This window comes from Cherax quadricarinatus, chromosome 35, assembly GCF_038502225.1.
Source record: "Cherax quadricarinatus isolate ZL_2023a chromosome 35, ASM3850222v1, whole genome shotgun sequence".
NCBI classification, from domain to species: domain Eukaryota; kingdom Metazoa; phylum Arthropoda; class Malacostraca; order Decapoda; family Parastacidae; genus Cherax; species Cherax quadricarinatus.
In genome coordinates, this window is record NC_091326.1 from 23,625,713 (window position 1) to 23,653,700 (window position 27,988).

The 27,988-nt window shown below is 39.8% G+C and overlaps 1 protein-coding gene across 4 annotated transcripts in view; it reads right to left on the reverse strand.

The window, feature by feature from the left end:
- The window catches only part of Trax (Translin associated factor X), a 142,918-nt gene that overhangs the window by 77,946 nt on the left and 36,984 nt on the right, over positions 1-27,988 (reverse strand). For all 4 annotated transcript variants that reach the window (XM_070091453.1, XM_070091455.1, XM_070091454.1 and 1 more), the window contains one exon: positions 26,972-27,232. In XM_070091453.1, coding sequence (XP_069947554.1) covers positions 26,972-27,232 — 261 coding nt within the window. The remainder of the gene's footprint in view (positions 1-26,971; positions 27,233-27,988) is intronic.

Below are 27,988 nucleotides of genomic sequence, written 5' to 3' on the forward strand. Positions count from 1 at the left end.
GTGAGGTGACGTCAACAGACATCGTGACGTCATGAAGTCGGGCAGCATCGTGGGTGGCGTCGATGTGATGCGGGCAGCAGACCACAGCATGAGGCCTGGGACATCTGGTAACTCACGTGTCTGTGCAGACAGTACAGGCTGTCTACACTCTTTAAAACTTCCCTAAAATGGGCCAAGACTCTGTCACTGTACAAGTTGCCGATATGGCTTGTAACATCCTTCTCAGGGTGATATTTCTCCATTAATCTTTCCATCCTACCCCACATTTAAAAAATCTCCTTAATTTCTGACGAAGGCACCTTTTTCCATCTCTCTTCCTCCTCCTCTGCAGCAAGATTCTGAGCTGCAATCTGTTGCTGTTCCTGCTGAAGCTCTTGCAGCTCCTCAGTGGTTAGCTCTTCATTGTGGTCCTCCACCAACTCTTCCACATCCTCCAAACTCACATCCAACCCCATGGAACTCCCCAATGCCACAATAGAGTTCACAACTGACAGAGGCTCATCAGGGTCAGCCACAAACCCTTCAAAATCCCTCTTGTGGACATAATCTGGCCCCAATTTTCTCCAAGAAGAGTTCAAAGTCCTGGTAGTCACTCCCTCCCAAGCCTTAACTATAAGGCTTATGCAATGGAGGATACCGAAGTGTTCTTTCCATAACTCTCTTTGGGTCAAGTGAGTGTCTGAGGTCACATTAAAGCACCTTTCAAACATTTCTTTCATGTAGAGTTTTTTAAAGTTTGAAATGATCTGCTGGTCCATGGGCTGGAGGAGAGGAGTGGTATTCGGGGGCAAAAACTTTACTGTGATGAACCCAAACTCCTGCAGAATTAGGTCATCCAAGTTTGGAGGATGAGCAGGTGCATTATCCATTACTAGGAGGCACTTGAGATCCAATTTCCAACACACACAATTTACTCTTCATAACATTGTTTTTCCTGAACACGCTGGGATTTTCAGAATGGTACACTAGTAACGGCTTCACTTTGAAATCCCCGCTAGCATTAGCACAGAACATTAGTGTCAGCCTGTCTTTCATAGGCTTGTGTCCTGGCAGTCCCTTTTCCTCCTGAGTAATGTAGGTCCTCTTTGGCATTTTCTTCCAAAAGAGGCCTGTTTCGTCACAATTGAACACTTGTTCAGGTTTCAGTCCTTCAGCCTCTATATACTCCTTGAATTCACTTACGAATGTTGTAGCTGCAATTTTGTCCGAACTGGCAGCCTCACCATGCCTTATCACACTGTGTATGCCACTACGGTTCTTAAATCTCTCAAACCAACCTTTGCTGGCCTTAAATTCACAATTATCAGAACTCGATGCAGGCAATTTCTTTACAAGATCATCATGCAACTGCCTAGCCTTTTCACAAATAATCGACGTCATAAGAGTATCTCCTGCTAATTGCTTCTCATTTATCCACACCAATAATAACTTCTCAACATCTTCGAGTACTGGTGATCTCATTTTTGTCAGCATATTTACCCCCTTTGCAACAACAGCTTCCATGATTTCCTTTTTCTTGGCCATGATGGAAGATATGGTTGTACGGGATTTGTTATACATCCTGGCCAGTTCGGCCACACGTACACCACTTTCATATTGTTCAATGATGTTTTTCTTAAATTAAATCGTATTTCTCATTTTCTTTACCAAAGGCTTGGCACTAGGAGCTTTCTTTGGAGCCATGGTAGCTTATTTAGCACTTGCAAGCACTAAAATGAATGGAATATTATGAAATATTTCATATGAACAAGTGAGGGGACCGTTGCTCACTGGTAAACAATGGCACACTGGCTGGGAAGGGAGGCCGAGGCAGCTCAGAGCATGAGTACGAGTCCCGGACGAAGCACAATTAGCGAGTAAACCGACCATTTGCAAGCCAATGTTTGGACTAGAATAATGTGACGATTTCCGAAAAGGACGACTATCAAGCCGGACGATTATTGAGGGACCACTGTACAGTGAAGTCCCAGTGTAGTAATATTATGAGTTCTAGGGGAACTAGTAATAGGCAGAATGAGGTGGATACTGGAAAGCCAGTGGCACTATGCGACAAGGAGAAGTAATAGGTTTAGTGGTAAAACAGAAATGAGCAGGAAGGGTAATAAGCTGTGACTAGTAAATTTGGGCCTACATATGATAGAATAGGTAGTGTGGTATGTGTGCAGTGTATAAAAAATCCTGTAGCATACAGTGCATGAGAAAAAAAACGACAATCATGTTTTTGGTATAAAACTGTGGCTTTGCAGTGTATTCTCATATGGTTTTTATGGTTGTATTGTCATTTTTTTTGGGTCTCATTTGATAGAATGGAAGATATATTACAGAAATAAATATGATTTTGATTGGTTTCACGGCAGAAAGTACCTTGAAATTGAGCTCAAATAGTGGAAATGTTTGATTTTTGCCGACGTTCAGGAGTAAACATAATGTCACCATCCAATACGTGTCCAACTGGCCAGTCTAATAAGCAGTCATCAATGGGTTGACATTATTTATACAATTATTAAAATAATGCAGTAGTCTGCATAACAGTAAATCTTCTATTTTTTGTGTGAATAAAAATTCAAAATGGAAAGCAAGCGTAATAGAAGAGGGGCCTGGAGACATGACTAATGAACAGAGAAATGTTATTTTAGCCAGGAATGTCTGCATTGTTTATTCTGGACCCTATTTTGAAATTGGCATCTCTTAAAATTTGTGTGTAAGTGGCCAAATTACTGATTTCTGACCACTTTATTGGGTAGTTGAAATAGGTAAATGGATGGTTTCTTGTACTCAATCAACAGAACAGAAGGAATACTAGCGAAATAGCTATGAGTTTGGTAGACTGGAAGAATGGAATGGGCCAAAAATAGGGTGGAAAGGGGGCAAAATTGCCAATGCGTAAATATCAAGACTGGGTTAAGTGTATTCTAACCTAACCACTCTGTAATCCAGCAAAATCACTAATTTGGCACCCTACAGGTCCCAATTTTGCTGGATTAGTGATGGTCAACCTGTTACTTCTGCTTCTTTCAACAAACTGGCCACATCCCACATTTTACACTCACTTGGCAGGACGGTACCTCCCTGGGCAATTGCTGTCTACCAACCTACTACCTAGAATATATACAAAGCTCAGTAACATCTGGGATTAAAAGCTCAAAGAAGCGAGAAAAAAAGATCTTGGAATAATTTATGTCCCCTGAGGCAAATACAGTGGAACCTCAAATCTCAAACTTAATCCGTTCCAGGAGCTAGTTCTAAATTCGAAAAGTCTGAAAATTGAAGCAATATTTCCAATAAGAAATAATGGAAACACAATTAATCCGTTCCAGAAACCCATAAATATTCACAAAAAAATACATTTTATAGAGATTAATTACAGTTTTACATACAACAAATACTATAGTGTTCAATTGTGTATATAAATATAAAATAACATTTTTACTTACCTTTATTGAAGATTGGTGATGGCATCTGGAAGATAGGGAGGAGGAGAGAGGGAGTTGGGGTTAGCGTTTGGAAGGAGAATCCCCCTCCATGAGGGCTTCAGGTAAAGCCCTCTCTGGGGTTACTTCCCTTCTCTGTCTTTTAATGCCATTAGGATCAGCTTGAGAATCACTGGACCCCTGTCTCACAAAATAACTGTCCACAGTCCTCTGTTTCTGGCACCTCTTTAACATTTCCCTGAACTGGTTCCAGGAATTTTCTGTACCAGATCGGCAGGCAACTTCCTTGCCTTTTCGCAAATAATTGTCTCTGAAACACTATCACCTGCCATCTCTTTATCCTTGATCCACACCAGCAACAACTTCTCAACCTCTTCAACTATTTGTGGTCTTTTTTTGGTTAGCATATTAACACCTTTCGCAACATCAGCTTCCTTGATTTGTTCTTTCTTTGCCAGGATAAAACCGATGGTCGACTTGTTTTTCCCATACATCCTGGCAAGCTCAGCAAGTCTCACACCACTCTCATATTTCTGTATTATTTCCTTCTTCACATCTATGGTGTTTCTCATTTTTTTACCAAAGGGACCACTAGCAAGCTTCTTTGGGCTCATGGTAGCTTATTTCACAGTCCCACAAACACTAAACACCATGAAATAATTGTACAATGTTTGAATAAGAGCGCAGGTTAATGTTACTCAAGCATCAACAAAGCCAGACTGGCTCATGGCGCCTGCGTGGGGACGCGGACAGAGCAGGCTGGCGGACAGGTCTGGTACCCGGCGGTCCGAAAATAGGGGCGCGTTCAATAATAGAGACAAAGTTGGCTCAAAAAAAGGGTTCTATTTTTGAAACTTTCAATAAGTGATACGTTCAAAATTTGAGGTTCCACTGTAGAAATAAAATATAATAACCTAAGCAGCACAGGTTATGCCTGCAATCACATGAGTAGCAATAAAAAAAAACCCTAGATAGAGACTCCTTGAAAACACTCTTTACCTCATACGTACAACCCATTCTTGAGTATACAGTGCCAGTGTGGAACCCCTCACTTAGTAAAATATGAAGGTAAACTTGAGAGGGTGCCTGAATTTTAAGAAGCAAGCTACGAAGAAAGAATGTGAGAACCAGGCCCTTTATCACTGGAGAAACAAAAAACAAGAGAAGATGTGAGTGCAACATACAAACTGCCACTGGGCATAGACCAGGTAGACAAGGAGAGGCTTTTAACCAGACATGCAAGAAGAACAATGGGCTTAGAGAACACTTATCATCTGTTGACTGGGGTAATGAAGAGAGCTATCAATATGACAGTTTTCTGAACACTATATATGCTGCTCAAAGAACGTTTATCCCGTATAAAGAAATTAGATCAAATAGAAATGACCCAAAATGGATGAATAATAGGCTGAAATATATACTAGGGCATAAGAAAGGAATTTATAGGTGTATCAAAAGAGGTGAGGGTCATCTTATGAATCAGTATATTGGCATTAAGAGGGACATGAAAAAGGGGATAAGAAAAGCTAAAAGAGACTATGAAAATAAAGTTGCTAGGGATTCTAAAACTAACCCAAAAAGTTTTTTCCCGGTCTATAGAACAAAAGTTAAGAGATAAGATAGGTCCCCTCAAAAATAACTATAGGCATCTTACTGACAAAGAGAATGAAATGTGCTCGATTTTAAATAATTATTTTCTCTCGGTTTTTACACAGGAAGACACTAACAATATTCCAGTTATTAATTTTTATAGTGGGCTAGAAGAAGATAAATTAATTAACATCACAGTCACTAGTGAAATGGTTGTGAAGCAGATAGAGAGACTGAAGCAAAATAAGTAGCCGGGTCCTGATGAGGTTTTTTTCAAGGGTTCTTAAGGAATGCAAAATGAAACTCTGTGAACCATTAACTAATATTTTTAATTTATCTCTTCAAACAGGTGTAGTGTCTGACATGTGGAAGATGGCTAATGTAATTCCTATTTTTAAAACAGGGGACAAGTCGTTACTGTCAAATTACCGCCCAATAAGCCTGACCTCAATTGTAGGCAAATTACTAGTCAATTATAGCTGAGATTATAAGAAGCCATCTCGATAAGCATAGCTTAATTAATGATACTCAGCATGGATTCACAAGAGGCTGGTCTTGTCTAACTAATTTATTAACTTTCTTCAGTAAAGCTTTTGAGGCTGTTGACCACGATAAAGAATTTGATATTATTTACTTAGATTTTAGTAAGGCTTTTGATAGAGTTCCGTACAAAAGACTGTTAAAGAAAGTGGCAGCTCATGGCATTGGGGGAAAAGTGCTCTCGTGGATCGAGTCATGGCTCACTGACAGGAAGCAGAGTGTGTCCATCAATGGGGTTAAATCCGAGTGGGGATCTGTAACAAGTGGCGTTCCACAGGGATCAGTCTTGGGCCCGTTGTTGTTTATAATATATATCAATGATCTTGATGAGGGAATTACTAGTGATATGAGCAAATTCGCCAATGACACAAAGATAGGTAGGATAATTGATTCAAACGTAGATGTTAGGGAACTTCAGGAGGATTTAAACAAACTCTATTCTTGGTCAGAAAAGTGGCAGATGCAGTTCAATGTAGATAAATGCAAGGTTCTGAAGCTCGGGAGTGTCCATAACCCTAGCACTTATAAGTTAAATGATGTAGAACTTAGCCATACAGATTGCGAAAAGGACTTGGGGGTTATGGTGAGCAGCAACCTTAACCCTTTGACTGTTTACGACGTATAAATACGTCTTACGAGCCAATGTTTCTGACGTATTTATACGCACAAATTATAGCGGCTTCAAATCAAGCGGGAAAGGCCTGGTAGGCCTACATGAGAGAGAATGGGTCTCAGTGGTCGGTGTGCACCCTGTGAAAAAAATCTGGGACCCAGCGGTGCATTGTGGGAACGCCATCTTGTTAGTCCATTTTCACCATGCCTCTCGGTAAGAAGTTCCTCACTCCTCGGCAGAGTGGAGGTCTTTTGTTCCCAAGTGATAGCTCTAATAGCGATGAAAATGTCAGTGACAGTGTTACCGGAAAAACTGCCCAGAATAACGTAATTAGTGATGAAAACCCAGATGACCCACAACCTTCCACCTCTGGTGCTGGGCCGGCTTGTTCACGTTCACGTTCGCCTGTACCAGGATGAAAGAGGAAACTATTTGGTTGTGTACAACACCCAGATGATAGCAGTGAATGTGATAGTGATTTCAAGGTCATTGAAAGCAGTTCTAGTGACAGTGAGGGTGAATATTCCCCAGTGAAGCGGCAGTATGTACGACGTAGCATGCAGTCTGGTAGTGTTTCATATGTTGTTCCAAGGGGAAGGAGAAACTCTGGGAGCACATCCCGTGGCCCTACACCACGACCTGATAGTGAAGATGACGATATTGTAACGATGGGTATGAATGATGTGAGTGAGGGAGCAGGCAGTGGTGGTGATAGTGAGGATGGCACGGCCCATGTGGCACCATCAGCGGGCCACGCTACTACCCACGCTGCTGACTCTGCACAACAACCAGCCTCACCCGACCCCACACTCCCACAACCTGCACTCCCACAACCTGCACAACCACAACCTGCACAACCACAACCACAGTACAATATCCAGAACCCACCAGCAGACCGCATCTGGGATTGGCAGGACGGTGACGAGTTTGTTCCCAGTCCCCATGACTTTGATGAAACACAAAGTGGAATAAAGCCATCATGTCCACTTGGGAACAATGCCAGTGAACTGGACTGCTTTGAGTTATTCTTCTATGAACCCCTGATGGCAAATACAATTCTCTCACCAAAATCACGGCTACACAAGTGGAAGGAGACAACTGTGGCAGAGATGTACCTGTTTTTTGCCACAATAATGCTTATGCCACATGTGTATAAGCACACTGTCACCACATACTGGGCAACAGAACGCCTGATTTCAACTCCAGGTTTTAGTGACATTATAGGTGTCAATCGTTTCCTGATACTGTTACGTATGTTACCCTTTTCAGACAAAACCAGGCCTGACAGAAGCGACAGGTTATATAAGATAAGAAATGTGTTTATGTACCTGAAACAAAAGTGCTGCATGTATTTTTATCCCTTCCGGAAGCTTGTTATTGATGAGTCCTTGATTTTATTCAAAGGAAGACTCTCATTCAAGCAATATATACCAAGCAAGAGGAAATGCTTTGGTATAAAGCTATTTGTACTGTGTGATTGCAGAAGTGGTCTAGTTTTGGATATCATTGTGTACACTGGCAGTAATACTTTGAGAGATACCATGAAGTTATTGGGTATCTCTGGTGATGTGGTTCGAACAATGATGGAACCATATCTTGGTAAGGGGCATATGTTATTTACTGATAACTGGTACACAAGCCCCTTACTCAGTGATTTCTTGCGAGTGAACTTGACAGACGTGTGTGGCACAGTGAGTCGTAATCGTAAACATATGCCAAGGTTCGACGCTGGCACTCACAGAGGTGAGGTGCAAGCCTTTGCTGCCAATAACATCATGGCATTTCGGTGGCATAACAAACGTGATGTCACATTATTGACATCAGTTCACCGAAACGAAATGGTACACAGTGGCAGGCACAACAGAGAGACCAATGAACCCATTCTAAAGCCTGCAGCTGTCATGGACTACAACCTCAATATGCGCTTAGTGGACAAATGTGACATGCAGATTGGGTTTGCAGACTGTGTACGCAAGAGTTATAAGTGGTATATAAAACTTTTTTTCCATCTTATTGATATCTCTATGCTGAATGCTTATAACATATACAAGTTGAAGACCAACAAAACACCAAAATATGGTGAATTTTGCTTGTCATTAATCAGACAAATAATTGCAAAGTACCAAGGAGCAACACCTGCAATAGACCAGCACCCACGAAATTACCAACACACGTCATCTCGTTTCAGGCCTGGTGATCACTACCCCATGCAACTGCCTCCTACTACTGCCAAGAAAAATGCTCAGAAGAGGTGTTATGTATGTACACATACCACAAAATGCCCACAAGCACGCAGAGACACTCGTTTTAAGTGTGAGGAGTGTCAAGTGCCACTCTGCATATACCCATGTTTCAAAGAGTTCCACAAGCTGCAGCAGTTCTAGGAACGTGTTTAGTGACTGTACATATGTATGTATATATATTATGGAACAATAGTAATAAACATTGTTTTGTATTGTTTGTTTGTGTAAACAAAGTGTATACACAAACTAATAGTGATAAAGTTTGTTCTGTTATTGTGTTGTAAACAATGAGTGTATATTTGAACAATGCACCTTACATTGGTCTCACAGGCCACGTAAGTTACCTGGAACAGAAAAATATTGAAAAATGCAAGAAACCTTTGAATTAGAGTAAGTAAAAGAATACCGGGTGGGCGGCAGTCGCCGCTGTTGCCGTACGCACGTCACTTTCTGCAAACTTTGCGGCTCTATATCTCGGTAAGTACTGATGGCAAAAAATTTTTTTAGGCTTAAAACACTCAGAAAAATATTCCTAACATTTTCACAAGAAAAAATAATTTTTTTTTTCAAATATTTGGCGACATAGAATGACAGTTTCAGAGAGGGGCCTGAAACAGTCAAAGGGTTAAACCAAGACAGCAATGCCTAAGCGTGCGTAATAAGGCAAATAGATTACTGGGATTTATATCAAGAAGTGTAAGCAACAGAAGTCCAGAGGTCATACTGCAGCTTTATACATCATTAGTAAGGCCTCACCTAGATTATGCAGCTCAATTCTGGTCTCCATATTACAGAATGGACATAAATTTGTTAAAAAACATTCAGCGTAGGATGACTAAATTAATACATAGCATTAGAAATCTTCCTTATGAAGAAAGATTGAAGACTCTTAAGTTACATTCACTTGTTAGACGAAGAATGAGGGGAGACATGATCGAGGTGTATAAGTGGAAGATAGGTATTAATAAAGGGGATATTAATAAGGTCTTGAGGATATCTCTCCAAGAGAGAACCCGCAGTAATGGATTTAAATTAGATAAGTTTAGATTTAGAAAGGACATAGGAAAGTATTGGTTTGGAAATAGGGTAGTTGATGAGTGGAACAGTCTACCTAGTTGGGTTATTGAGGCTAAGACTTCAGGTAGTTTCAAATTTAGGTTGGATAAATACATGAGTGAGAGGGGTTGGATTTGAGTGGGACTTGCACATCAGAGCTTATTTCTTGGGTAGCATTGAAAATTGGGTTGGGCAAATGTTTTGTTAGTGGGATGAATTGTAAAAGACCTGCCTAGTATGGGCCAACAGGCCTGCTGCAGTGTTCCTCCTTTCTTATGTTCTTATGTTCTTCTTATGAATGGTTGGCAATCACACACTCATATAAGCCACAGGAATATTAGGACACACTGTATTACAATATCTGTCGTTAATAAGTGGAATGAGATCATAGAAATAAACATAGTATATAATGGGTATTGCAGAGATCCTATAAAGAACCATATAAAGGCTCTTGACAAGGAAGGATTGAAAGCTCTCCAGACAAATGTAAATCCTGATGATGGTAGACATCCAGTTTGGAGAGGAAAGCTACTGAGAAAGAGAAGTACACCTGGTCCCATTGTTAAGCTTAGACAAAATCAAGATCAAATGAAGTTAAAGGAAGATCTGCCTCCTCGGGCAAAACAAGAAAAATTCTGTAATAGCTTTAACCTTTTAAGACATTCAACATTGAGAGAAATTATGTCATGTTTCTGTGACAAAACAAAACTGAAGAATCAAAAAAGGCTTAGGAATTTGTAGTGTAGAAAGTCATAGTAGGAGATCTATAAAGGGTCAGGAATTATGAAAATCAGAGAATACATTATAAACAAACAAAACCTGAAGCTGAATGTACATAACATTTTTGATACCCCTATCAATTCAATTACAATAGTCCCCAAATATCCGCAGGGGATACATTCGAAGACCTACCGTAGATGCCCAAAATCGTGGATAGCAGCAAACCTGATATATCTGATAACTGAAATTACAGTACTTCCGAGAGGAGAAGCATCAACAGATGATTCTAAATCCCCCGTGTGTAAAAGTCAAAGATTTTTACACGCATTTCCTTCAAAATTATTAAGAAACCTATCTGTTGTCAGGAGAGAGCTAGACAAGATCCTCCAAGTAGTCTCCTATTAGCCAGGCTGTAATGGTTATGTTGAACTATGTGCTGGAAACCTCAGTAGCCTGACTAATCAGGCCATCAAAATAAAGCTTAGAGCCATGGAAGCAATGATCTTGGAACCATGAACAATTAGACAAAAACTGGGACAAGTTCCAGCAGGAAGCACCATCAACAGCTGTCTGCAACTCTGCAACCCTCATAGAACTGAAGGAAGAGTTGAAACTAGTCCACTGACAGCAGGAACAAAATAGTGCTAAGTGCACAACCTTGAGCAACCTCTTGATGTTGAATTACTTTTTTGTACAGAATCTGATTTTGTGTGTGTGCTCACTCAGTTGTGCTTGTGTGGTTATAGGTGGAAAGAGTTTGTTGCCTTCCCTATTGAATTTTAGTGATAATTTGTATTCACTCATGGATAGGAATATCCTTATTGTTCGTGTTACAGCCAAGGGGAATTGTGGAAAACATTTAGACATGAAGTACAGTTCTGTTGTAACCCTCAAAATAGAATTAACTGACAAGAACACAAACAAAAATCTATCCATAAAAAAGGCATGCAGAGAGAAAAGGCCCAGTAAGCCAAAATTATGTGTCTGGGATAAGATGTAACATTGCAAATATCATAAGCTTTCTTAAAATGTAAAAAATACAAATGTATCCAGACAATGACTGGTGGAGGCATTACAATGTCAGCGCAGAACTGAAGCAGATCAGTAGTGAAATGATTACATGTATTTTGATAACTAGATGGATGAAGAGATAGATAGTTATGGGTCTCTAAGTATCAGACAAGTCTCCTATTGTTATACAGTCCCAAAAATATCACATTAACTATCATTCATTCAGAAGTGTGCAGACATCTCAAGTCAAATGAAGCTGTATACAGATATACAGTATAATATGACAAACATGGGCTCTAGCTTTCTTGAAAGCCACAGCCCAGTCAGTCCTCAGTATGATAGTCCTGGTATATAACCCAGGAAACATGTACAGTAGGGCCCTGCTTTATGGCGTTTCGCTTTACGGCGTTCCGCTAATACGGTCATTTCCAATTATGACCAAAACTCGCTATACGGCTCCCCCCACCTGACTTTCTAATACGGTCACCGCGCCCCGCCCGGTTTGTTTACATTCTTTGTGAGATCCGTAAGCGCTAAGTCTCTCCATTTTGTCTGGAAACTCCAAAATTTTAAGTGTTTTTAAAAGTTATTTCATATTTTATATATACTCTGATAATTATACTTATGTATACCTGTACTTAAATAAACTTACACACTGTGCTGGCATGCAGGTACACATTAAAATCAGTAAGAGTGTCTTATGTCTCGAGACTTCATACTAGTAATGATAATAATAATCATCGAGTCTCATTAAATGTCGTATATTACGTTGATATACATATTTTCATTAATCCATCTATGATATTTTTTTTCAAAATTATATAATAAACACGATGCATAACATATAAAGATGATAAATACACCTCAAAGTAGAATAAATAAACATAAATATGAGATGTGGTAGCAGACGACTTGCACAAGTGATGCCATATTAAAAATAATAATAATAATAATAATAATCATAACAAAAGGATAACAAAAAGATTAGGTGATGAAAGATTGGATATCAGATTGGAGGGAGAGAGTATGGAGGAGGTGAATGTATTCAGATATTTTGGAGTGGACATGTCAGCGGATGGGTCTATGAAAGATGAGGTGAATCATACAATTGATGAGGGGAAAAGGGTGAGTGGTGCACTTAGGAGTCTGTGGAAACAAAGAACTTTGTCCTTGGAGGCAAAGAGGGGAATGTATGAAAGTATAGTTTTACCAACGCTCTTATATGGGTGTGAAGCATGGGTGATGAATGTTGCAGCGAGGAGAAGGCTGGAGGCAGTGGAGATGTCATGTCTGAGAGCAATGTGTGGTGTGAATATAATGCAGAGAATTCGTAGTTTGGAAGTTAGGAGGAGGTGCGGGATTACCAAAACTGTTGTCCAGAGGGCTGAGGAAGGGTTGTTGATGTGGTTCGGACATGTGGAGAGAATGGAGCGAAACAGAATAACTTCAAGAGTGTATCAGTCTGTAGTGGAAGGAAGGTGGGGAAGGGGTCGGCCTAGGAAAGGTTGGAGGGACGGGGTAAAGGAGGTTTTGTGTGCGAGGGGCTTGGACTTCCAGCAGGCATGCGTGAGCGTGTTTGATAGGAGTGAATGGAGACAAATGGTTTTTAATACTTGACGTGCTGTTGGAGTGTGAGCAAAGTAACATTTATGAAGGGGTTCAGGGAAACCGGCAGGCCGGACTTGAGTCCTGGAGATGGGAAGTACAGTGCCTGCACTCTGAAGGATGGGTGTTAATGTTGCAGTTTAAAAACTGTAGTGTACAGCACCCTTCTGGCAAGACAGTGATGGAGTGAATGATGGTGAAAGTTTTTCTTTTTCGGGCCACCCTGCCTTGGTGGGAATCGGCCAGTGTGATAATAAAATAAAATAAAATAATAATAATAATCACCATGTCTCATTAAATGTCATATATTACGTTAATATACATATTTTCATTAATCCATGCATGATATTTTTTTCAAAATTATATAATAAACATGATACATAACATATAAAGATGATAAATACACCCAACAATAGAATAAATAAACATAAATATGAGATGTGGTAACCACATAACTTGTACAATGATGCCAAGAATAACATTTTCTCTAATCTAACATATTCAAATTCAAAGTTTATTCTCTATAAGGATTACAATGCTGAGTTTACAGAATTTAGTTATTGTGTGGTTTACATGTAGTAAAATAATAATTACAGAGTGTACCACTAGAACACCTAGCATGGCTAGGCATTTCGGGCAGACTTAGTTTAATTCTTAATTTTAAAATATTACAAATTATGAGGTAAGTTGGTATTATTGCTAGGTGACTAAATACTAGTTTGTGAGTTTAGCGATGTGAATGCTTTTGTTTTGGCACAGTACATAGTTTCAGTATTGGAGTATCACAGGCCAACTTATGACTAGTTAGGATTCATTATTTTAAGATTGAGATTAATATTTCTGTTTAAGGTCAAATGGGCGAGTGAGTGTAAGTGTGAACCACCAGGTGGTATTCATGTAGTTAGTTGACGGGGTGTATCAGGGAGATAAGATGTTTTCTAATGGTAGTTTTGAAGGTGATGAATGTGTCTGCAGTTCTAGAGTTTTCAGGTAGGGTGTTTCAGATTTTAGGGCCTTTGACATACATTGAATTTTTGTAAAGGTTTAGTCGGACACGGGGAATGTCGTAGAGATGTTTGTGTCTGGTGTTATGCCTGTGGGTTCTGTCACAACTATCAAGAAGGCTTTTTAGGTCAAGGTTAATATTGGAATTTAAGGTCCTGTAGATGTAGATTGCATAGTAGTAAGTGAGTGTGGATGTACTGAACAGGGAGTAAGTTTAGATCTATGAAGAGTAGGGGGGTGTGCTGCCAGGGATGGGATTTAGTGATTATTCTTACTGCGGCTTTTTCTTGGGTTATTATTGGCTTTAAGTGTGTTGCTGCAGTTGAACCCCAAGCACAAATAGCATAGGTGAGGTATGGATAAATAAGTGAGTGGTATAGTGTGAGAAGGGCATTTTGCGGCACGTAGTATCGTATCTTGGAGAGGATCCCAACCGTTTTGGATACTTTTTTGGTTATGTGTTGGATATAGGTGCTGAAATTCAGGTTGTTGTCAAGGTATAGGCCTAGGAATTTGCCCTCATTGTGTCTGGTAATTAGAGTGTTGTCGATCTTAATGTTAATTTGCACATCTCCTGCTCTGCTACCGAACATAATATAGTAGGTTTTGTCAGTGTTAAGCATAAGTTTATTGGCTGTCATCCAAGTCGATATTTTGATCAGCTCCTCATTAACAATGGTGTTGAGGGTGGCAAGATTAGGGTGAGAGATGACATAAGTCGTGTCGTCAGCAAAGAGAATGGGTTTCAGGTGTTGGGATACGTTTGGAAGATCACTGATGTATATGAGGAAGAGCAGGGGACCAAGGACACTTCCCTGCGGAACTCCAGTATCAAGTGGCCGTGTTGTTGATGCTGTGTCTTTAATGGTGACATACTGACACCTATTAGTAAGGTAAGATTTGAAATATGCAAGCGCATGGCCTCTTATACCATAATGGTCAAGTTTGTGGAGTATGATGCCGTGGTCTACTGTGTCAAAAGCTTTTCTTAGGTCAATAAAAATTCCTAGTGGATATTCCTTATTTTCCAATGCTATGTAAAGCAGATCTAGCATTTTTATGATTGCATCATTAGTGCTTTTATTTTTCCTGAATCCAAATTGGCAGGGGTTGAGTATGTTTTGTGCTGTTATAAATGAATATAGTCTCCTGTGCACAAGTTTCTCAAAGATTTTGGATAGCAATGGTAAGTTTGATATTGGCCTATAGTTGTTTAAATCTGCAGGGTCACCACCTTTATGTATTGGTGTAACCCTTGCCGTCTTGAGTAGTTTCGGGAAGGTGCTAGTTTCTAGTGACTTGTTAAAAGGTAATGAAATAGCATGCGAAAGGACATGGGCCGCTCGCTTGTACAACAATGGTGGGACATGAGACAGATTCCCTGAGTTATTTTTAAGTGACTTTATAATCTCAGTGACTTCCGTGGGCTCAGTTGGTGCAAGATAGAAGGAATTTGGGAAATTCCCATGTAGGTAGTCCCTGGCATGGGCATTGGTACGTGGGATTTTATTGGCGAGATTAGATCCTATGGTTGAGAAGAAGTCGTTTATCTTGTTAGCTGTGTCGGTGGGATGTAGTGGTGTTTCATTAGGTTTAGTTAGGACAATATTTTTGTTTTTTTTAAGTTTGTGGGTCCCTAGAATCTGAGAGAGTATTTTCCAGGTCTTTTTTATATCTCCTCTAGTGTCTGTAAATCTACTGGAGTAGTATAGTTGTTTGGCTTTCTTTATTACTTTGGTGAGAACTGTTGAATAGTGTTTAAGATATCTTTGTGTATTAAGCCCTGTCTATATTGCTTTTCATATTGGTGTTTCTTATCAATGGATTTCAGAATGGTGCTGGTTAGCCATGGGCAACCAAGCCGTTTGTTTGTGATCTGTTTCGTTTTTTATAGGACAATGTTTGTTGTATAGTTTAAGTGATTTGTTAAGAAAAATGTCTGTCCAGTCATCAATACCATTGGCCTTGGAGAATTCTGTAGGCCAGTCAACAGTCTCTAGGTCAGCTGCGAACTTCCTTATTGAGGCCTCGTCATGGAGTCTAAATGAGACTTTGTTGTATTCAAGTGGTGGTTTACTTATGTTTGTCAGGAGGAAGGTTGGGTAGTGGTCTGTAGTGCTATCTGTGATTATCCCTGATTTAAGGGGGGCTAGTATATTGGTCCATATGTGGTCTATTATGGTTGCACTTGTACATAAGAGAAAAATGTGTTACTGGGGGTAACTGTAGAAAATTATTCCTTTCATATGTATGTAAGTTTATTCAGGTATACACAAATACAGTTACATAGATTATCATACATAATAGCATGTGTGTAGAGAACCTAGGATAACCCAAAAAAGTCAAACAGAGTGACTCATTTCCATTGCCTTCACTCAGAGCGTCATTTCTTCTCAAAATGATGTTACATGAGAATGGGAGTGTTCTTCTTTATTTATTCTACTGTATCAATGTAGAGACAACCTGTACACAATGTAACTTGTACACAAACCAGACGTGTACACTTTGTTTGTTTACAAAACTTACCTTTGCCTGGTTTGTTTACATAACTCTGCACCTGTCCTCTCTCATGCACTCATTCTTTCTCTCTCTCATTTATTCATTTTATCTCATTTACTTACTCCTGACCCTACATTAAGACTACAAATATTTTAAGGTAAGTAATGAGTGAACTGTATATACATTTTATCGCTCTGGGATGCTTAAATATAATATAATATGTGTGGGTGGGTTGGTCTGGTATGGTAGCCCGGCTGACTATCATACATACCACACTTGATTTTTTACAATAAATGCTACTCATCTCACCCTAGATTAAGACTACAAATATTTTAAGTTAAGTAATGAGTAAACTGTATATGCATTTTATCGCTCTGGGATGCCTAAATATCATAGAATATATGTGTGGGTGGGTTGGCCTGGTATGGTAGCCTGGCTGACTACCATACATACCACACTTGATTTTTTACAATAAATGCTACTCATCTCACCCTAGATTAAGACTACAAATATTTTAAGTTAAGTAATGAGTAAACTGTATATGCATTTTATCGCTCTGGGATGCTTAAATGTAACAGAATGTTATGTGTAGGTGGGGTGGCCTGGTATGTTAGCCCAGCTGACTACCATACATGCTACACTTGATTTCTTACAATAAATACTACTTGTACCTGTGATTTCGTGTATAGGGCAAGGAGGAACAACATCTTGTAGGAGTGAGGAAGAGCCAGTTGTGAGTGTGGGGGAAGTTCATGAGGCAGTAGGTAAAATGAAAGGGGGTAAGGCAGCCGGGATTGATGGGATAAAGATAGAAATGTTAAAAGCAGGTGGGGATATAGTTTTGGAGTGGTTGGTGCAATTATTTAATAAATGTATGGAAGAGGGTAAGGTACCTAGGGATTGGCAGAGAGCATGCATAGTTCCTTTGTATAAAGGCAAAGGGGATAAAAGAGAGTGCAAAAATTATAGGGGGATAAGTCTGTTGAGTATACCTGGCAAAGTGTATGGTAGAGTTATTATTGAAAGAATTAAGAGTAAGACGGAGAATAGGATAGCAGATGAACAAGGAGGCTTTAGGAAAGGTAGGGGGTGTGTGGACCAGGTGTTTACAGTGAAACATATAAGTGAACAGTATTTAGATAAGGCTAAAGAGGTCTTTGTGGCATTTATGGATTTGGAAAAGGCGTATGACAGGGTGGATAGGGGGGCAATGTGGCAGATGTTGCAGGTGTTTGGTGTAGGAGGTAGGTTACTGAAAGCAGTGAAGAGTTTTTACGAGGATAGTGAGGCTCAAGTTAGAGTATGTAGGAAAGAGGGAAATTATTTCCCAGTAAAAGTAGGCCTTAGACAAGGATGTGTGATGTCACCGTGGTTGTTTAATATATTTATAGATGGGGTTGTAAGAGAAGTAAATGCGAGGGTCTTGGCAAGAGGCGTGGAGTTAAAAGATAAAGAATCACACATAAAGTGGGAGTTGTCACAGTTGCTCTTTGCTGATGACACTGTGCTCTTGGGAGATTCTGAAGAGAAGTTGCAGAGATTGGTGGATGAATTTGGTAGGGTGTGCAAAAGAAGAAAATTGAAAGTGAATATAGGAAAGAGTAAGGTTATGAGGATAACAAAAAGATTAGGTGATGAAAGATTGGATATCAGATTGGAGGGAGAGAGTATGGAGGAGGTGAATGTATTCAGATATTTTGGAGTGGACATGTCAGCGGATGGGTCTATGAAAGATGAGGTGAATCATAGAATTGATGAGGGGAAAAGGGTGAGTGGTGCACTTAGGAGTCTGTGGAGACAAAGAACTTTGTCCTTGGAGGCAAAGAGGGGAATGTATGAGAGTATAGTTTTACCAACGCTCTTATATGGGTGTGAAGCATGGGTGATGAATGTTGCAGCGAGGAGAAGGCTGGAGGCAGTGGAGATGTCATGTCTGAGAGCAATGTGTGGTGTGAATATAATGCAGAGAATTCGTAGTTTGGAAGTTAGGAGGAGGTGCGGGATTACCAAAACTGTTGTCCAGAGGGCTGAGGAAGGGTTGTTGATGTGGTTCGGACATGTGGAGAGAATGGAGCGAAACAGAATAACTTCAAGAGTGTATCAGTCTGTAGTGGAAGGAAGGCGGGGAAGGGGTCGGCCTAGGAAAGGTTGGAGGGACGGGGTAAAGGAGGTTTTGTGTGCGAGGGGCTTGGACTTCCAGCAGGCATGCGTGAGCGTGTTTGATAGGAGTGAATGGAGACAAATGGTTTTTAATACTTGACGTGCTGTTGGAGTGTGAGCAAAGTAACATTTATGAAGGGGTTCAGGGAAACCGGCAGGCCGGACTTGAGTCCTGGAGATGGGAAGTACAGTGCCTGCACTCTGAAGGATGGGTGTTAATGTTGCAGTTTAAAAACTGTAGTGTACAGCACCCTTCTGGCAAGACAGTGATGGAGTGAATGATGGTGAAAGTTTTTCTTTTTCGGGCCACCCTGCCTTGGTGGGAATCGGCCAGTGTGATAATAAAATAAAATAAAATAATAATAATAATCACCATGTCTCATTAAATGTCATATATTACGTTAATATACATATTTTCATTAATCCATGCATGATATTTTTTTCAAAATTATATAATAAACATGATACATAACATATAAAGATGATAAATACACCCAACAATAGAATAAATAAACATAAATATGAGATGTGGTAACCAGATAACTTGTACAATGATGCCAAGAATAACATTTTCTCTAATCTAACATATTCAAATTCAAAGTTTATTCTCTATAAGGATTACAATGCTGAGTTTACAGAATTTAGTTATTGTGTGGTTTACATGTAGTAAAATAATAATTACAGAGTGTACCACTAGAACACCTAGCATGGCTAGGCATTTCGGGCAGACTTAGTTTAATTCTTAATTTTAAAATATTACAAATTATGAGGTAAGTTGGTATTATTGCTAGGTGACTAAATACTAGTTTGTGAGTTTAGCGATGTGAATGCTTTTGTTTTGGCACAGTACATAGTTTCAGTATTGGAGTATCACAGGCCAACTTATGACTAGTTAGGATTCATTATTTTAAGATTGAGATTAATATTTCTGTTTAAGGTCAAATGGGCGAGTGAGTGTAAGTGTGAACCACCAGGTGGTATTCATGTAGTTAGTTGACGGGGTGTATCAGGGAGATAAGATGTTTTCTAATGGTAGTTTTGAAGGTGATGAATGTGTCTGCAGTTCTAGAGTTTTCAGGTAGGGTGTTTCAGATTTTAGGGCCTTTGACATACATTGAATTTTTGTAAAGGTTTAGTCGGACACGGGGAATGTCGTAGAGATGTTTGTGTCTGGTGTTATGCCTGTGGGTTCTGTCACAACTATCAAGAAGGCTTTTTAGGTCAAGGTTAATATTGGAATTTAAGGTCCTGTAGATGTAGATTGCATAGTAGTAAGTGAGTGTGGATGTACTGAACAGGGAGTAAGTTTAGATCTATGAAGAGTAGGGGGGTGTGCTGCCAGGGATGGGATTTAGTGATTATTCTTACTGCGGCTTTTTCTTGGGTTATTATTGGCTTTAAGTGTGTTGCTGCAGTTGAACCCCAAGCACAAATAGCATAGGTGAGGTATGGATAAATAAGTGAGTGGTATAGTGTGAGAAGGGCATTTTGCGGCACGTAGTATCGTATCTTGGAGAGGATCCCAACCGTTTTGGATACTTTTTTGGTTATGTGTTGGATATAGGTGCTGAAATTCAGGTTGTTGTCAAGGTATAGGCCTAGGAATTTGCCCTCATTGTGTCTGGTAATTAGAGTGTTGTCGATCTTAATGTTAATTTGCACATCTCCTGCTCTGCTACCGAACATAATATAGTAGGTTTTGTCAGTGTTAAGCATAAGTTTATTGGCTGTCATCCAAGTCGATATTTTGATCAGCTCCTCATTAACAATGGTGTTGAGGGTGGCAAGATTAGGGTGAGAGATGACATAAGTCGTGTCGTCAGCAAAGAGAATGGGTTTCAGGTGTTGGGATACGTTTGGAAGATCACTGATGTATATGAGGAAGAGCAGGGGACCAAGGACACTTCCCTGCGGAACTCCAGTATCAAGTGGCCGTGTTGTTGATGCTGTGTCTTTAATGGTGACATACTGACACCTATTAGTAAGGTAAGATTTGAAATATGCAAGCGCATGGCCTCTTATACCATAATGGTCAAGTTTGTGGAGTATGATGCCGTGGTCTACTGTGTCAAAAGCTTTTCTTAGGTCAATAAAAATTCCTAGTGGATATTCCTTATTTTCCAATGCTATGTAAAGCAGATCTAGCATTTTTATGATTGCATCATTAGTGCTTTTATTTTTCCTGAATCCAAATTGGCAGGGGTTGAGTATGTTTTGTGCTGTTATAAATGAATATAGTCTCCTGTGCACAAGTTTCTCAAAGATTTTGGATAGCAATGGTAAGTTTGATATTGGCCTATAGTTGTTTAAATCTGCAGGGTCACCACCTTTATGTATTGGTGTAACCCTTGCCGTCTTGAGTAGTTTCGGGAAGGTGCTAGTTTCTAGTGACTTGTTAAAAGGTAATGAAATAGCATGCGAAAGGACATGGGCCGCTCGCTTGTACAACAATGGTGGGACATGAGACAGATTCCCTGAGTTATTTTTAAGTGACTTTATAATCTCAGTGACTTCCGTGGGCTCAGTTGGTGCAAGATAGAAGGAATTTGGGAAATTCCCATGTAGGTAGTCCCTGGCATGGGCATTGGTACGTGGGATTTTATTGGCGAGATTAGATCCTATGGTTGAGAAGAAGTCGTTTATCTTGTTAGCTGTGTCGGTGGGATGTAGTGGTGTTTCATTAGGTTTAGTTAGGACAATATTTTTGTTTTTTTTAAGTTTGTGGGTCCCTAGAATCTGAGAGAGTATTTTCCAGGTCTTTTTTATATCTCCTCTAGTGTCTGTAAATCTACTGGAGTAGTATAGTTGTTTGGCTTTCTTTATTACTTTGGTGAGAACTGTTGAATAGTGTTTAAGATATCTTTGTGTATTAAGCCCTGTCTATATTGCTTTTCATATTGGTGTTTCTTATCAATGGATTTCAGAATGGTGCTGGTTAGCCATGGGCAACCAAGCCGTTTGTTTGTGATCTGTTTCGTTTTTTATAGGACAATGTTTGTTGTATAGTTTAAGTGATTTGTTAAGAAAAATGTCTGTCCAGTCATCAATACCATTGGCCTTGGAGAATTCTGTAGGCCAGTCAACAGTCTCTAGGTCAGCTGCGAACTTCCTTATTGAGGCCTCGTCATGGAGTCTAAATGAGACTTTGTTGTATTCAAGTGGTGGTTTACTTATGTTTGTCAGGAGGAAGGTTGGGTAGTGGTCTGTAGTGCTATCTGTGATTATCCCTGATTTAAGGGGGGCTAGTATATTGGTCCATATGTGGTCTATTATGGTTGCACTTGTACATAAGAGAAAAATGTGTTACTGGGGGTAACTGTAGAAAATTATTCCTTTCATATGTATGTAAGTTTATTCAGGTATACACAAATACAGTTACATAGATTATCATACATAATAGCATGTGTGTAGAGAACCTAGGATAACCCAAAAAAGTCAAACAGAGTGACTCATTTCCATTGCCTTCACTCAGAGCGTCATTTCTTCTCAAAATGATGTTACATGAGAATGGGAGTGTTCTTCTTTATTTATTCTACTGTATCAATGTAGAGACAACCTGTACACAATGTAACTTGTACACAAACCAGACGTGTACACTTTGTTTGTTTACAAAACTTACCTTTGCCTGGTTTGTTTACATAACTCTGCACCTGTCCTCTCTCATGCACTCATTCTTTCTCTCTCTCATTTATTCGTTTTATCTCATTTACTTACTCCTGACCCTACATTAAGACTACAAATATTTTAAGGTAAGTAATGAGTGAACTGTATATACATTTTATCGCTCTGGGATGCTTAAATATAATATAATATGTGTGGGTGGGTTGGTCTGGTATGGTAGCCCGGCTGACTATCATACATACCACACTTGATTTTTTACAATAAATGCTACTCATCTCACCCTAGATTAAGACTACAAATATTTTAAGTTAAGTAATGAGTAAACTGTATATGCATTTTATCGCTCTGGGATGCCTAAATATCATAGAATATATGTGTGGGTGGGTTGGCCTGGTATGGTAGCCTGGCTGACTACCATACATACCACACTTGATTTTTTACAATAAATGCTACTCATCTCACCCTAGATTAAGACTACAAATATTTTAAGTTAAGTAATGAGTAAACTGTATATGCATTTTATCGCTCTGGGATGCTTAAATGTAACAGAATGTTATGTGTAGGTGGGGTGGCCTGGTATGTTAGCCCAGCTGACTACCATACATGCTACACTTGATTTCTTACAATAAATACTACTTGTACCTGTGATTTCGTGTATAGGGCAAGGAGGAACAACATCTTGTAGGAGTGAGGAAGAGCCAGTTGTGAGTGTGGGGGAAGTTCATGAGGCAGTAGGTAAAATGAAAGGGAGTAAGGTAGCCGGGATTGATGGGATAAAGATAGAAATGTTAAAAGCAAGTGGGGATATAGTTTTGGAGTGGTTGGTGCAATTATTTAATAAATGTATGGAAGAGGGTAAGGTACCTAGGGATTGGCAGAGAGCATGCATAGTTCCTTTGTATAAAGGCAAAGGGGATAAAAGAGAGTGCAAAAATTATAGGGGGATAAGTCTGTTGAGTATACCTGGCAAAGTGTATGGTAGAGTTATTATTGAAAGAATTAAGAGTAAGACGGAGAATAGGATAGCAGATGAACAAGGAGGCTTTAGGAAAGGTAGGGGGTGTGTGGACCAGGTGTTTACAGTGAAACATATAAGTGAACAGTATTTAGATAAGGCTAAAGAGGTCTTTGTGGCATTTATGGATTTGGAAAAGGCGTATGACAGGGTGGATAGGGGGGCAATGTGGCAGATGTTGCAGGTGTTTGGTGTAGGAGGTAGGTTACTGAAAGCAGTGAAGAGTTTTTACGAGGATAGTGAGGCTCAAGTTAGAGTATGTAGGAAAGAGGGAAATTATTTCCCAGTAAAAGTAGGCCTTAGACAAGGATGTGTGATGTCACCGTGGTTGTTTAATATATTTATTGATGGGGTTGTAAGAGAGGTAAATGCGAGGGTCTTGGCAAGAGGCGTGGAGTTAAAAGATAAAGAATCACACATAAAGTGGGAGTTGTCACAGTTGCTCTTTGCTGATGACACTGTGCTCTTGGGAGATTCTGAAGAGAAGTTGCAGAGATTGGTGGATGAATTTGGTAGGGTGTGCAAAAGAAGAAAATTGAAAGTGAATACAGGAAAGAGTAAGGTTATGAGGATAACAAAAAGATTAGGTGATGAAAGATTGGATATCAGATTGGAGGGAGAGAGTATGGAGGAGGTGAATGTATTCAGATATTTTGGAGTGGACACGTCAGCGGATGGGTCTATGAAAGATGAGGTGAATCATAGAATTGATGAGGGGAAAAGGGTGAGTGGTGCACTTAGGAGTCTGTGGAGACAAAGAACTTTGTCCTTGGAGGCAAAGAGGGGAATGTATGAGAGTATAGTTTTACCAACGCTCTTATATGGGTGTGAAGCATGGGTGATGAATGTTGCAGCGAGGAGAAGGCTGGAGGCAGTGGAGATGTCATGTCTGAGAGCAATGTGTGGTGTGAATATAATGCAGAGAATTCGTAGTTTGGAAGTTAGGAGGAGGTGCGGGATTACCAAAACTGTTGTCCAGAGGGCTGAGGAAGGGTTGTTGATGTGGTTCGGACATGTGGAGAGAATGGAGCGAAACAGAATAACTTCAAGAGTGTATCAGTCTGTAGTGGAAGGAAGGCGGGGAAGGGGTCGGCCTAGGAAAGGTTGGAGGGACGGGGTAAAGGAGGTTTTGTGTGCGAGGGGCTTGGACTTCCAGCAGGCATGCGTGAGCGTGTTTGATAGGAGTGAATGGAGACAAATGGTTTTTAATACTTGACGTGCTGTTGGAGTGTGAGCAAAGTAACATTTATGAAGGGGTTCAGGGAAACCGGCAGGCCGGACTTGAGTCCTGGAGATGGGAAGTACAGTGCCTGCACTCTGAAGGAGGGGTGTTAATGTTGCAGTTTAAAAACTGTAGTGTAAAGCACCCTTCTGGCAAGACAGTGATAGAGTGAATGATGGTGAAAGTTTTTCTTTTTCGGGCCACCCTGCCTTGGTGGGAATCGGCCAGTGTGATAATAAAAAAAAAAATACTACTTGTCTCACCCTAGATTAAGACTATAAATATTTTAAGGTAAGTAATGAGTGCACTATGTGTGTATTGTACTTTTTTATTGTTTTTTGATGCCTAGTTCTAATGCTAACTCAATATATGTTAGTGTAAACTTGTTATCTAGTATTTGTATGCATTTATAAGTGGAAAAAAAGGGTGTTCCACTTTACGGCGATTTCCGCTTTACGGCGGTAGCCTGGAACCTAACCTGCCATATAAGTGGGGCCCTACTGTACTATGATGCAAACGGCCTGAACACAGTATGGGGATCACCAATGCACACAAATAGGTGATAACTTGTTAATACATTCTTCTGTGGTCAGCAGGATGGCAACAGTATTAACAAAAACCAGATACAAGTGGTCAAAAAAAAAAAAAACTTCATCAATGGTCGAAGAGAGTAAGAGAAAATAGTCAGTGTAATATGATTAGGATTAACAAATGTGATCTGACCAAAAAGATGCTTGCTGTTTTGGTGGCAGAGATGGGAAGGACAGGCTGGGTGGAAAAATTATTGTCAGGAGGGGTCATTAACCCTTTGACTGTCGCGGCCGTATATATACGTTTGCGAGGTACCGTGTTTGACGTATATATACTCATAAATTCTAGCGGCTTCAAATCAGGCAGGAGAAAGCTAGTAGGCCCACATGTGAGAGAATGGGTCTGTGTGGTCAGTGTGCACCACATAAAAAAAATCCTGGAGCACGCAGTGCATAATGAGAAAAAAAAAACTCCGACCGTTTTTTTTAATTAAAATGCCGACTTTGTGGTCTATTTTCGTATAGTATTTGTGGTTGTATTCTCGTTTTCTTGGTCTCATTTGATAGAATGGAAACTATATTATAGAAATGGAGGTGATTTTGATTAATTTTACTATAAAAAGAACCTGGAAATGGAGCACAAAGTACAGGAAATGTTTGATTTTTGCCGATGTTCAAAAGTGAACAAATGATGTCATTGTCCAATAAATGTCCAAATAGCCATTCTAATACGCAGTCATGAATGGGTTGATGTAATTTTTACAATTATTACAGTATTGCAGTAGTCTGCATAACAGTAAATCTTCTATTTTTTGTTTGAATAAAATTTCAAAATAAAAAGCAAGAGTAATATCACAGGGACCTGGAGACATGACTGATGAACAAAGAAAATGTTATTTTAGAGCCAGGAATGTCTGCATTGTTCATTCTGGACCTTATTTTGAAATTGTCGTATTTTTTAATTTTCGTGAAATTGGCCAAATTGCAAATTTCTGACCATGTTATTGGGTAGTTGAAATCGGTAAATGGGCAGTTTCTTGTACTCAATCGATAGAAAAAATAGAGTTCTGAAGAAATAGTTATGAGTTTGGTTGACTGGAATAACGGAATTAGCCGAAAATAGGGCTCAAAGTGGGCGAAATTGCCGATTTTTAAATATCGCCGAAGTCGCTAACTTCGCGAGAGCGTAATTCCGTCAGTTTTCCATCAAATTTCGTTTTTTTGGTGTCTTTACAATCGGGAAAAGATTCTCTATCATTTCATAAGAAAAAATAATTTTTTTTTTTTTCGAATATTTTGCGACACCAGAAGCAACTTCAGGATTTGGCCCTTCGACAGTCAAAGGGTTAAGATAATACTGAATAATAATTCTAGGTTTATATCACAGATTTTTCTTCTTAATTTTCAATTCTGTCAACTGTCCTTGAATATAGATTTTTATTTTTTTCTACATCAACCATTTCCCACCATGGTATGGTGACCCAAAAAACTATTCACCACTACCCCTTGTATAACTGTCTTGCCAGACATGCTCTGACATCACAGGTCAAATGACTCTCCAAACTGCAACATCCACACTTATCTTTCATAGCACAGGCATGTACTTCCCACACTCCAGATCTTTCATAGTGCAGGTACTGTACTTCCCACACTCCAGATCTTTCATAGTGCAGGTACTGTACTTCCCACACTCCAGATCTTTCATAGTGCAGGTACTGTACTTCCCACACTCCAGATCTTTCATAGTGCAGGTACTGTACTTCCCACACTCCAGATCTTTCATAGTGCAGGTACTGTACTTCCCACACTCCAGATCTTTTGTAGTGAAGCCATGTACTTCCAACACTCCAGATCTTTCATAGTGCAGGCACTATACTTCCCACACTCCACAACACCAATTAATTCAGTTTGTACCATCCAAAAATTAAAATGAATGAATTCTGGGCTCATTAAAGTGCTAATTTCTGGTAAAATAAAAAGGAGGAATTGTGGGCTAGACTAATCTCTCATTTACTGTATAAGTTGGCTAATACTAATAAAAAATAGAGAGCAAAAGAGTGTGAGCAATATGAGCTGCAGCTAAAATAAAAATCACTGCACCAAGTTTCACCCTGGGATTCTCTGAAGGGAGAAGATGATCCTCTTGCTACGAACCGTCACATCTCTGCTCGTCTTGTATATTCTCTCGTATTTGTCGTTCTTTTCATCCAGTGCCTTGGAATAGCCTCGGAAAAGTGTCATGAGTGGGGTGTCATGGCTGGTATCAGGGGGTTCCTTTGCATTCCTCCGTCCTTGCTCAACCCCTGATATTCGCACCTCAGACATGACTACAATGATGATGCTGTTGCTGAAGATATGGCTGCTGCTGAGTCTGTTGAGGATGAGGATGCTGAGAAAATATTGAAAGTGTATTGTATATGTATTTTTTTTTTTTTTCAACAAGTCGGCCGTCTCCCACCGAGGCAGGGTGACCCAAAAAGAAAGAAAATCCCCAAAAAGAAAATACTTTCATCATCATTCAACACTTTCACCTCACTCACACATAATCACTGTTTTTGCAGAGGTGCTCAGAACACAACAGTTTAGAAGCATATATGTATAGATACACAACATATCCCTCCAAACTGCTAATATCCCAAACCCCTCCTTTAGAGTGCAGGCATTGTACTTCCCATTTCCAGGACTCAAGTCCAGCTATATAAAAATAACCAGTTTCCCTGAATCCCTTCACTAAATATTACCCTGCTCACACTCCAACAGATCGTCAGGTCCCAGATACCACTCGTCTCCATTCACTCCTATCGAACACGCTCATGCACGCCTGCTGGAAGTCCAAGCCCCTCGCCCACAAAACCTCCCTTACCCCTTCCTTCCAACCTTTTTGAGGATGACCCCTACCCCGCCTTCCTTCTCCTACAGATTTAAAAGCTCTCCATGTCATTCTACTTTGATCCATTCTCTCTAAATGACCAAACCACCTCAACAACCCCTCTTCTGCCCTCTGACTAATACTTTTATTAACTCCACACCTTCTCCTAATTTCCACACTCCGAATTTTCTGCATAATATTTACACCACACATTGCCCTTAGACAGGACATCTCCACTGCCTCCAACCGCCTCCTCGC